Consider the following 13,127-nt stretch of genomic DNA (forward strand, 5'->3'; position numbering starts at 1 on the left):
GGCTCCTGTAATCCCAGCCACTCAGGAGGCTGAAGCAGGAGAATCGCTTGAATCTGGGAGGCAGAGGTTGTGGTAAGCCGAGATCGCACCACTGCACCCCAGCCTGGGCAACAAGAGTGAAGCTCAGTCTCAAAAAAAACTTCATGTAGACACAAAATAGAGAAGGTAATTTAATGAACCATTGCCCTGTCTACATTATCCTGCCACTCTTATATATTAACTCAATTATTGTATTTTTTAAATGATTTGAGACAGGGTCTTGCTCTGCTGCTCAGGCTGGAGTGCAGGGGTGCGATCACTGCTCATTGCAGCCTCCATCTCAATGGGCTCAGGTGATCCTCCCACCTCAGCTCCCCAAGTAGCTGGGACTCCAAGCGTGCACCATCATGCCCATCTAATTTTTTGTATTTTTCATAGAGACAGGGTCTCATCATTTATAGAGACAAGGTCTCACATGCACCATGCATTGTGTGCATTTTTTTAACCATGTTGCCCAGGCTGGTCTCAAACTCCTGGTCTCAAGCAATCCTCCCGCCTTGGCCTCTTAAAGTGCTGGGATTGCAGGTGTGAGCCACTGTGCCTGGCCTCAGTCATTTTAGTCTCTCTCTTTCAAGCTATTGAATTTCCTCTAATGTCTTGTGATTCTTGGTGGACAATCCCATTTATGAATAAAGAACCATGTTGCTTACTAGAGATTTCCTTTGCAGTTGTGTGCGTTTGTTTACCCGAAGGCCTACCGTCATCCCCTGAATGTGAGGGGGGATTTTCATCCTGGAGGAAGTGAGCAGTGTCTGGTCATCGGCTTCCTCTTCAGGTGCGTGAGCATGGAGTTGCTGGCTGCCTTGGGACGAGTCACCTGCTGAAGGACGTGGGACTCGGCTTCGGCTCTCCACAGGTGTGTCTCCCGACAGAAGAGAGCTGGAGGTCCGTTTGTTTCCTCACCCCCTGCTCCAATATCCCCACCACGGGCTGACCACAGCCAAATCTGCCACTGTTTTCTTTTTTCTTTTTTCTTTTTTTCAGATGGAGTCTTGCTCTGTCCCCCAGGCTGGAGTGCAACGGCGCAATCTTGGCTCACTGCAACCTCCGCCTCCTGGGTTCAAGCGATTCTCCTGCCTCAGCCTCCTGAATAGCTGGGATTACAGGTGTGTGCCACCATGCCCAGCTAATTTTTTTGTATTTTTGGTAGAGATAGGGTTTCACCATGTTGGCGAGGCTGGTCTCAAACTCCTGACCTCAGGTGATCCACCCACCTTGGCCGCCCAAAGTGCTGGGATTACAGGTGTGAGTCACCGCGTCCGGCCAGCTTCCCCTGCTTAGAGTAATTCTTAGGGTTCCCTCTGGGGCCGATGTTGTTCTGTGTCCACAGGACCGATAAATAGTCTTCCCATTAATCCAGATTGCTGCCCATAGCACAATTGTTCTTCGCACTTACTGTCTAAGCTCAGAGACCCTCTGGGGCTGAGAGGTGAATGTGTGTGCCTAGGTTGCCAAGTTGAACAGGAACCACTAACAGATCTTCTTGGCATGGTTAAATAATTGTTTTCTCTCCCACTTAAGGTCAAGGAGTGACCCTTTTTCAATCTGTGGTCTCCAGGGCTCATCCAGAGCCTCATGGGTCTGGGTCTCCTTTTTTTTTTTTTTTTCCCCTGAGATGGAGTCTTGCTCTGTCACCTAGGCTGGAGTGCAGTGGCGCAATCTTGGCTCACTGCAACCTCCACCTCCCGGGTTCAAGCAATTCTCCTGCCTCAGCCTCCCAAGTAGCTGGGACTACAGGCACGTACCACCACGCCTGGCTGATTTTTGTGTTTTTAGTAGAGATGGGGTTTCACCATCTTGGCCAGGCTGGTCTTGAACTCCTGACCTTGGGTGATCTGCCCACCTCGGCCTCCCAAAGTGCTAGGATGACAGGCATGAGTCACCACTCCCGGCCTGGGTGTCCTTTTTATAGGGCCTCTCCTCTAAGCTGAGACAGCATCAGCTAGTGAGGCTGCCTCCTCACTGCTAGAGTTTCAGCTCCACAGGGCCCCTCCTCCAGGCACCTGCATTTTAATGATTTCAACCTGTTACCTGTCTTCCCCCAGCCCTAAGGGTGGCGGCTTCTGACAGTGCTCTCTCCACAATACCTTAGCCCTCTTTTGCCCTTTCAGCTACCTTGTGAAAAAAATGTATACCTAGTTAACAATTATGTATGTATTTATTGTAGAGATAGGGTCTCACTATGTTGCCCAGGCTGGTCTTGAACTCCTGAGCTCAAGCAATCCTCCCCACTCAGCCTCCCAAAGTGCTAGGATTACAGGCATAAGCCACTGCGTCCAACCCTAGTTAACAATTATTTATGTTAAATTTTCTGTTCCACTAACTGCTGTGGCTTCTGTCTCCTGACTTGACCCTGATGGACATGACTGCCTAAGAAATGATACATACCTGGGCCAGGCAGAGTGGCTCATGCCTGTAATCCCACACTTTGGGAGGCCAAGGCAGGCAGACTGCGGGAGTTTAGGAGTTCGAGTCCAACCTGGGCAACATAGCAAATCCCGTCTCTACAAAAAAATTTTTAAATTAGCTGGGCATGGTGGTGCCTCCTGTAATCCTAGCTACACAGGAGGCTGGAGTGGGAGGATCACTTGAGCCTGGGAAGTCGAGGCTGCCGTGAGCTGTGATCGCACTACTGCTCTCTAGTGTGGGCAACAGAGTGAGACCCTGTCTCAAAATAAATAAAATAAAGAAATGATACATGCTGGGCACAGTGGCTCATGCCTATAATCCCAGCACTTTGGGAGGCAGAGGTAGGTGAATCACCTGAGGTCAAGGGTTCGAGACCAGCCTGACCAACATGGTGAAACCCTGTCTCTACTAAAATACAAAAATTAGCCAGGTGTGGTGATGGGAGCCTGTAATCTCAGCTACTTGGGAGGCTAAGGCAGGAGAATCGCTTGAACCCAGGAAGCAGAGGTTGTAGTGAGCCAAGATTGCACCATTGCATTCCAGCCCAGGCAACAAGAGCGAAACTCTGTCTCATAAAAAATAAATAAATAAAAAAATAAAATAAAATAAAAAGAAAAAAGTAAAAGACATGATACACTAGGTATATCAATGAAAGGACAGATGGCCTGGCCCAGGGAGTTTATGAAGATTGACAAGCTAATAGCTGTCGTGCTACTCAGAACCTAAGGAAGTTTCATTCTGTGCAAAAAATAAATAAAAATAAAGAATTTAGAATAATTGTCTATTGATATACAATGGACTGAAAATTTTTTAAAAATACAGACTTTGAAGTCAGTCATATCTAGGTTTGAATCCAGGCTCTTCCACTTACCCACCAGGTGGCCCTGGGCAAATAACTGAACTTCCCTGAACCTTCGTTTCCACATGTGTATCATATAACAGGGGTTGAACAGCTTCCTCGTGGGGCTGTTGTGAGAAGGAAATGCATAATGCATGTAAAGTGCCTGCCCAGAGTGAAAGCTCAGTAAAGGGTAGTGGACCTAGGATATAGGAGGTGTTAAGAGGAAAAGACCAGAGATCATAAGACCTGAGTTCAAGTTCTGTGCCTGCAACTGACTAGCCAGTGACATCCTCTTTGTGGCCCTCCCTCTCCTTACACCGGTACCAAGACCAAGCGTGGCTCTGCAATGCTGCTCTCATCTTATCGGCCTGCAGCAAAACAGGCAAATAATGACAATGTCTGACATTTTTCATAAAGCTAAATTATTCTGTTTAAAGGATTACTATCTGGGATTTTGCTCTTCTTACTGTTTTGGTGTTAATGTCTTTTTTAAATGAAATGACAGGATAGTAGAGTATTTTTTTTTTCCTTTCTATATTCTGATTTGACAACATAAGTTTGAACAAGAGCAAGGAGCTGAGACTTGTCCAAACAGATTTGAAAACATATTGGAAAGCCTCGATAATTGACACAGTATTACTGGTGAATGTACAGGCAGACCAATGGAACAGAATGGCAAGTCCCAAAAATATAGATATTTAGTGTATTATAGAAGTGGCATCCAATTCTTTAGGGCACAGCTGGACTATTCCATAAATGGTATTGGCCTAGCTTGGTAGCTATCTCAGCAGAATAAAGTTGGATCCATACTTTGAACTGTGCACCAGAATAAACTCCAAGTGGCTTTCAGATGTAAACACACAACCAGACTATTGTCTAGTAAGTCCAATATTTAAAAACAACAACAACAATAACAACAAAAAAACCCTAAAAAGACTCAAAGATGACATGGGGAATTCTTTTATAATCTTGGAATAAGTTAGACCTTTCAAACTATGATTCGAAATCCAGAAGCTATAAAAGACATTCAATTATGTAATGCAAATATTTATATAAGTAAATAACATTTATATAGAAAAAATTATATGTAAAACAAAAAACACAGAAGAAAAAGTCTTTTCATAGTAAAAGTAAATACTACAAGCAAATCAAAAGGCAAGTAACAAACTGGGGGGAAATAATTGTAGGTGTTATCACAAAGAAAAGGTTAATTGATACCAAAGAGCACTTTCAAATCAATAAGAAACCAAAACAACCACAGAATGGTGAGAAAAGCATATGGACAATTTACAAAAAAAAACACCACAACAAATAGTGGCCGGGCGTGGTGGCTCATGCCTGTAATCTCTGCACTTTGGGAGGCCGGGGCGGGTAGATCATCTGAGGTTAGGAGTTTGAGACCAGCCTGACTAACATGGTGAAACCCCGTCTTTACTAAAAATACAAAAATTAGCCAGGCATGATGGTGCACACCTGTAATCCCAGCTACTTGGGAGGCTGAGGCAGGAGAAGCGCTTGAACCTGGGAGGCGGAGGTTGCGGTGAGCCAATATCACACCATTGTACTCCAGCCTGGGCGACAAGAACAAAACTCCGTCTCAGGAAAAAAAAAAAAAGTACATGAACATGAACATATGCAAAGATGCTTAGTCTCACTCATATGAAGAGACATTTGTGACTTGACAATTTGATAGAAGATATTTTCATAATTATAAGACAATATAAGAGATTGCTATCTAGTTTTCTGAATCATCCCAGGACACCTACACAGCTGAGCTTTGTAAGATCAGAGTGTAGGGACAACCACATAGCTGTATTTCTGATGTTGTTGTTTAAAAGACAAACAGGAGAGTTAAAGATAGGGCTTTCTGGGTTTTTTGTGTCTTTTAACTTCTTAAAAAGTCATCCTGAGAATTAAGCGCATCAAAGTTTCCATCCAGAGTGCCTCACATTTCAGTATAAGCTGGAGAAGGCAAAAAGCAATGCGCTCGCTGCCATGTGAATCTTGTCTCTTTACACCTGGGCAGCTTTCACAGAACTATGCTCCTACCTGAATACCTTACGGCATCACAATGGGAAAATGTTTGTTTCTTGGCTTGCATTTGCTTTATAATTTAATTTTAATATTCTGCTTGGTGCATTTTGACATTTAATAAGGTCATGACAGAACACGGTGCTGCTGCACCAAACATCATCTTTTTCTTAAGCAAGCCTTGGACTTTGTTTCCTTTTTTACTGTTTGTTTGAACAAAGAAAGCTAATTTTGTAGTGAAACTAATAAGAAATATTAAACAGAACAAGATTAGCTACAGAAAGAGTTAGTAGCCTTTTGCCAATCTCTATTTACTTAAAAATTTTTATTTCATGAAACCAAAAAGTAAAATATAAACTAACTGAATAAACAAAAAAATTAATGAGAACAAGATTAACGACATAACCTTTTGCCAATATCAATCTCAATACTTTATTATTTCATGAAACCAGAAAGTAAAATCTAATAAAAATAACAACTGAATAAGCAGCAAAAAATTAATGAGAACAAGATTAACTATAAAAAGTAACTCTTTGTCAATCTCTATTTTAAAATTGTACTGTTTCATGAAATAAAGTCTGAGAGTTGTGGATGATTCTAAAATTCCCTCCAGCTCTGTGACAGACTGAATTTTTTTTTTTTTTTTTTTTTTTTTGAGATGGAGCCTTGCTCTGTCACCCAGGCTGGAGTACAGTAGCTCAATCTTGGCTCACTGCAACCTCTGCCTCCCGGGTTCAAGCGGTTCTCCTGCCTCAGCCTCCCAAGTAGCTGGGACTACAGGCGTGCACCACCACGCCCAGATAATTTTTGTAAATTTAGTAGAGACGGGGTTTCACCGTGTTAGCCAGGATGATCTCGATCTCTTGATCTTGTGATCTGCCTGCCTTGGCCTCCCAAAGTGCTGGGATTACAGGCGTGAGCCCCTGCGCCTGGCTGATAGACTGAATTTTATTTACTCATCTGGCTAGCAGGTGGGACCATTGCAAACGTGGTCCCCAGAGACTCAGCTAATGAGCTTCTGTCCTTCAAGTTCACACCTTCCCTTGAAACTGGGCCAGAGGTGATGTCCTAACCCATGGCAGACCTTACTCCCACTAAAATCCCACTTGCCCACACCAGGAAAGGCAGCACAGTAGAGGGAAGAGCTCAGGTTCTGGAGTCAGGCAGTCCTGGGTTCAAATACTGGCTCTGCTGTTCACCAGCTCTGAGACCTGAGTCTCAATTTTTTTTCTCTTTGAGATAGGGTCTTGCTGTGTGGCCCAGGCTGGAGTGCAGAGGTACAATCATGGCTCACTGCAGCCTCAGTCTCCTGGGATCAAGCAATCCTCTCGCCTCAGCCTCCTGAGTAGCTGGGACTATAGGTGAACACCACCATGCCTGCTAATTTTTATTATTATTATTGTTTAAGTAGAGACGGGGTCTTGCTATGTTGTGCTGGTCTCAAACTGCTGAGCTCAAGTGATTCTCCTACCTTGGTCTCCCAAAGTGTTGGCACTACAGGCATGAGCCACCATGCCCAGCCAGTCTCAGTTTCTTCATCTATAAAAGGATATGATTAAAATTTACCTTGTGGAACTGTTATAAAGGAGAAATGAGATGTAAATATGAGGTCTTAATATATCATTTGGCATACAGTAAGTGCTTAATATATGTCTGTATGACTCTGTATTTTTGTGATTATACCAATAAATATATAGGTACCATACTATACCTGCCTTTGTAAATTGGAAACTCAGAATGAAGAGACATATGTGCTTGGAAATACTTAAGATCAAAAGTGTTCATTATATAATTTAAAAAAGAATAAAGAGGATAAAAACCCATTGTTTCAATATAATACAATGCCTTGATGGGATGCTCAATATAGTTCCAAGACTTTACATCTATTAATCCCTCCAATCCTAAAACAATCGTTAATAATGCTGTTATTCCTGTTTCACAGATGAGGCACAGAGAGGTTAAGTAACTTGCCCAATGCTACACAGCTAACAAGTGAGAGAGCCAGGAATCAAACCCAAGCAGTGTACACAGAGAGTCTGTGCATTTTTTTTTTTTTTTTGAGATGGAGTTTCACTCTTGTTCACTCTTGTTGCCCGGGCTGGAGTGCCATGGTGGAATCTTGGCTCACCGCAACCTCCACCTCCCAGGTTCAAGGGACTCTCCTTGCCTCAGCCTCCTGAGTAGCCAGAATTACAGGCATGCGCCACCACGCCCTGCCAATTTTATATTTTTAGTAGAGACGGGGTTTCTCCATGTTGGTCAGGCTGGTCTTGAACTCCCGACCTCAGGTGGTCTGCCCGCCTCAGCCTCCCAAAGTGCTAGGATTACAGGCGTGAGCCATTGTGCCCAGCTGAGAATCTGTGCTTTTAACCACGGTGAGGGTTGTGGGGTTGCGGAGGAAGTGCAAGTGAGCCTCAACTGCAATTATGGGCATCTCTAGATCTGTACTGTTAATGTATGAGCTATATGGAAATGTAATTAGATGAAATTAAACATTCAGTTCCTTGGTTGCACTAGCCACATTTAAAGTATTCAACAGCCACATGTCGAGAGTGGCTACCATGTTGGGCAGCACAGACACAGAACACTTCCGTCATCACAGAAAGTTCTACTAGACAGTCTGTTCTAGATAATTCTAGGAAGTATTAGCCAAACATAAGACACGAACTCAGCTGTCACTGCATGGATTTTTAATTAAATACCACTTCATAATGTTATTCACACTTAGTACTTTTTTTTTTTTAAATAAGACATGCCATAAGTCGTGAAGTTAACAAAATATAAGCATCTGCACAGAATATATTCTAAGGTGACTTCATTTACACCGCTTCTCAGAGAAACACACAAGTAACCTTTTGTCTATCAGCCAGTGTTGGAACAGATATGGAATTCACATGGAACGCTGCCAGGCTGGTTCCCCAACACTAGCCTGATGGAGTCCTGTACCCGCGCAGCACCGTCAAACTGGCTGGTTTCCACTAGAAAAGCAATGGAGAGTCAGCTCTCCCTTCTCTACCCAGAATTAAACTCCACACTACAAGATCTGTATAACCTGAACCTTGATGTGACAGCAACTGAAGTTTAACCCAAGTTTGGTGACCTTGCTTTAGGGACCTGGGCTGCTCGGAAGGAGACCGAGGTGTGATATTTAACATTGCTTGCAACATTCAAGAAGACTTGGGGACGTCAGAGCCGTGAGTAACAATAACGAACCAGGGCTATGAGTGGAAACCTGATGCACCCCTTCCCCATCCTAATAGCCAGTGCTGCGTATGGCCATCAGCAGACAGTCCATTTATACCACGGGACAACAATAGGGAGGAACTAGCCTTCACATCAGCTGTGCTTCCTGACTACTCAAGTGACCTACGCGTGGTTTCCACTCAGGAAACCACCATTTAACTTTCTGCTCAGCCCTTTCAAGGCTCAGCTTGGTGGGATGACGCCACTGCCCCAAACCCTCAGGCAAGGGAGCTTCCCAGGCCTCAGCAGCAGTACCAGGATCTGCAGGATCCCATGATCCACAGCCGACCTGAAATTACAGTGCACTTTATTTACTCATCTCAAGAAAGCCGGCTGGCCCAAGGCTAAAAGGCCCATACCAAAAGCAAGGGAAGGAGGGGGGCAGAGCAAGTTTGGGAGCGTATATATGCCCAAATTATTACTGATCACCTGGGTTTGACACATCGAAATAGCCTCCCTGCTCACCTTCTCTTTCTCCCTCCTGCCCCCACTCCAAGCTTTAGAAAAATCATTTGGGAAAGGAGGAATACACAAATAGCAGTGAAACCTGATTTTAATTTCTGCTTTTTGTTTTTTGTTCTTGTGGGCTCGGAGAAGGTAACTCATTCCCCCTTCTGATTCTTCCTCCACAATGAACAAGCCCTCCTTTTCCATCAGGGCTGATCCTGCCCTTCTCTTCCTCATGAACCATCAATGGCTTCCATGTCCTCTTGGATACACTTTAAACTCCTTAGCCAGGTATTCAAGACCTTCCATGATTCGGCCTCCACTGCTTATCCTTTTTTTTTTTTTTTTTTTTTTTGAGACATGGGCTCATTGTCACCCAGATTGGAGTGCAGCAGCATGATCACGGCTCACTGTACCCTTGGCTTCCTGGGCTCTAGCAATCCTCCCACCTCAGCCTCCTGAGTAGCTGGGATCACAGGCATGCCCCACCACACCCAACTAATTTTTTTTTTTTTAATTTTTAGCAGAGGTAAGGTCTTGCTATGTTGTCCAGGCTGATATAAAACTCCTGGGCTCCAGTGATCCTCCAGCCTTGGCCTCCCAAAGTGCTGGGATTACAGGCGTGAGCCACTGTGCACAGCTTCCACTACTTAGCTTTGAGATTCGTCTCCCACCACCTTCCCTGGCTCTCCTTTCTTTGCCCTGCTCCTCTTATCTCTGTGCCTTTGCAAATGCTGGCCCCTCTGCCTCGGGGGTGATCACCCTACTTTCATATGCTTTATACAAATCCTAGATTTGCCACCCATCTATGAGTGGGACCAAAATCATCTCCACTTCTGAATACCCCTTTGGGCTCAGGGTCGGAACTTTGACAGGGTCTCCATGATGGTCATTTTCTGTGGCCCACCACCGCACTTTACACCCATCAGAGATTCCTGGGTATTTGTGCCTCCCTCTGCTGGCCTGGAGGGCAGGAACTATGTCTTATCTTTGTAGCTTGGGTCTTCCAAATGCTTAGCACATAGTAAATGTCTTATAAATCTTGTTGAATTGAGTTGATCCCCATCCTAAGGGAAGGGAGTCCACTGCCCGCTGCCGCCTTAGGTAGTTAAGACCACACAATACAGAAGTGGTTAAGACACAATACAGAAGTGGTTATCACAGACAACAGATGTCAGTTTTTGAAGTCAAGGTATTAAATCAGTACTGAATCAGTATTAAGCACAATCCACAAAGATAAGTGATCTGTCACACTGGTCTATTAACACTGTTATCATGCCTATTAAAGGCTGTCTAGGGAAGTGGTGAGTGTAGCTCTAAGTAGTATTCACTGGATGGAGAATGCCACAGATCCTATGGGGATTATTTAACCTTCCAAAGGAACCCTAGGGAGGAAACTTTCTGGCAAGGTTGCATGGGGCCCTGGGGGTTTTAGCAGAACATCTTTTTAAATTCTTAAGCTTTCCAGGTGTGAAATCTCAGGATTGTGGCATTGTAGCACAATCACTGGTGGTACCAGTTAAGAATGCAGACCCCTGGGCCCCACTCCAGTCCCACTTAAGAGTGTCTGCAGTTGGGGTGCAGGAATCTGCATTTTACATACACTTCTAGGGGATCCTCATGCCCACTAAAGTCTGCAAACCTTTCTCTGCGTCTCTCAAAGTACACCATCAGTCTAGGGGAGGACAGTCACATAGGCAGCCAGGAAGAAAGCAACAGCCCTGTTTTTGAGAATGCTTGCTTCTCCCAGACATACATGCATGGGGATGAGGACCCAGAGAGTCTCTATTGACTTCAAGGAAATTAACCAGTAACTTGAGCTTGGCTTGTGGCTCTGTAATGGAGAGACGGAGGACAGGTGAAGAGGCTGTCTCTGAAATGAGCATCCCCACCTTTCCAGGGGGCACTGGTATGCAGGAAAAAATAACACATAAGATGGCCAGATTTTCTACCTATCCCTTTTTAAGTGGTGAAATCACCTTTTGTAAGAGTAAGGGGGACTTTTCTTCCTTAATGGGCTGAAGCATCATCACCCTCTCCTAGCCTCCTTATTCTTCCCCTTCTCCTAACTTCCTAATTCCTTTGGGGGCAGGAGGCAGACAAACAAGTAGTCCTCACAGGACCAAAATCAAATTCGTTTTCAGAGTAGATCCAATTTGAACATATCAAGCACATCTTCGCTAGAAGGGCACAGATGACTGGAAGGCAGATGTACATTTCTGAAACACAAATGGCAGAACCTTCCACCCAGGGTTGGCCCAGCCTGCCATGTGAAGGCAGCACAAGTGCTATCACAGATACGGCACCAGGAGTGTTGGGGAGAGATCAGGCATGCACGTGAAGTGGAGGAAGACGAGATTTAGAGGTGTCCAGCCTTTCGCTGGATTTGAGAATTAACAGCAGACTCTCCGTCTTGTCTTAGCTCTGAAGGATACAGCAACCTTTGGTCACTGTCGGAGGAAGCTCAGTTACCATCCTCAAGGATGGTAGACAGGCTTTCCAAATCCTGCTGGGCTAATCCAGGCAGAAGCTGGATTCTATCCCGCCCACCTGGAATAATGCTTCCATCCCCCCACCCTCATCATCTGAAATTTCCAAGACCAAGATAACGCATCCTTTCCCAGGGACAAAGGCTTTCTGAGATCATCGTCCATAGCGTTCTCAGTTAAAAACAAAATGAGACTTGAAAGGCAAGTTTTAGGATTCAGGGTTGAACCGCTGTCAGCCTGGTGGGGACAGTTATAAATAGAGGGAGGCGAGTCTCATTCCTTCTTGGTGTGCTCTAGGACTCGGTAGGGGACCCCAGAGGCACTTCTGGAGCCGTGCTCTTCTTGCATGACTGGCAGTGTGGCAGGAGCGTAGATCTCAGAAATGTTGTCATTGTTTTCCAGAGCCCCATAGGAAAAAGAAGCTTTGAGGTCAGGCTGGACAGTCATCCCTTTATCGTGCATGTTCTGCATACCTGAAATGAAATCCATTTTCCCCAAATCATTACGTGGTAAGGGGGCCAAGGAGGCCGCATCTCCCTCTATCCTGCCACAGACTAATTATAGTGCTCAGCAGCTAATCATGTGCATTGTCAATTTCCCGAATGCTTTAGATTTAAAAGAGAACACCCACAAATACACACTGGAACTATTACGGTTGCTAAGCAACAAGAGATGAATCTTCAGGAAATATGCACACAGACCAGCTGCTGTCAGGAGGAACCCTCAGTTGGCCTAAAGTGAGGTGGGAATGTCGGTGTGGGCCCCAGGTGGAATGGAACTAGCACTGTGCTTTGAACGTGGTAGATGCCAACGCTTCACTGTTGAATTAAATCAGGATCCAGGAAACTCTGTTACACTGTCGAGGAAAGAGAGTAATTTTTGTGCATGGGCACCTGAAGGTGACAGATGCATCATGATGCCCAGAGACAGCATCTTGGCCTTTAACTTTAAAGTCCCTGCTACACATACAGGGGAAGGTGAGATTTGCTTATTATTACTTCTGGGTACTTTGACAAGGGATTCCTATTTACATTTGAGGGCAAAGCCTTTAATCTTTAATTCCTTTATCTTTGTCCTACAATTCCCCTAGTCAGGTCAGGAGGGACGTGTTTTGTTTGTTTGTTCATTTATTTATTTATTGAGACAGGGTCTTGCTCTGTCGCCCAGGCTGGAGTGCAGTGGAACGATCTTGGCTCACTGCTGCCTCAACCTCTGGGGCTCAAACGATCCTCCCATATCAGCTTCCCTCCCGAGTGGCTGGTGCTACAGGTGCATGCCACCATGTCCAGCTAATTTTTGTGTTGTTTTGGTAGAGATAGGGTTTCACAATGTTGCCCAGGCTGGTCTCAAACTTTTGGGCTGAAGTGATCTACCTGCCCCACCTCCCAAAGTGTTGGGATTACAGGTGTGAGCCGTTTCGCCAGGCCGGTTACTTTTGAGGCCAACTTTTCCTGCCAGGGAATTAAGACTCTTCAAATTCTGCCTTCAGGCCGAGTCATAAGAAATTGAATGCAATGAAACTATGATGATAATAACAGCTGACATCTTAACTATTTAATATGCCCTGAGCACTGGGCTAAAGGACTTTCTTTTTAAAGGCAGAGTCTATGTTTTCCAGGCTAGTCTTG

General features: G+C 44.9%; 1 protein-coding gene across 6 annotated transcripts in view; it reads right to left on the reverse strand.

Annotated features, from left to right (window-relative positions):
* Positions 1–7,995: 7,995 nt before the first annotated feature.
* NIPAL3 (NIPA like domain containing 3) overlaps positions 7,996–13,127 on the reverse strand; it is a 54,987-nt gene continuing 49,855 nt past the window's right edge. For all 6 annotated transcript variants that reach the window (XM_077969660.1, XM_028838113.2, XM_077969654.1 and 3 more), the window contains one exon: positions 7,996–11,972. In XM_077969660.1, coding sequence (XP_077825786.1) covers positions 11,773–11,972 — 200 coding nt within the window. In that variant the 3' untranslated portion in view covers positions 7,996–11,772. The remainder of the gene's footprint in view (positions 11,973–13,127) is intronic.

The sequence above is a fragment of the Macaca mulatta genome, chromosome 1 (assembly GCF_049350105.2).
Source record: "Macaca mulatta isolate MMU2019108-1 chromosome 1, T2T-MMU8v2.0, whole genome shotgun sequence".
In the NCBI taxonomy this organism is placed as follows: Eukaryota; Metazoa; Chordata; class Mammalia; order Primates; family Cercopithecidae; genus Macaca; species Macaca mulatta.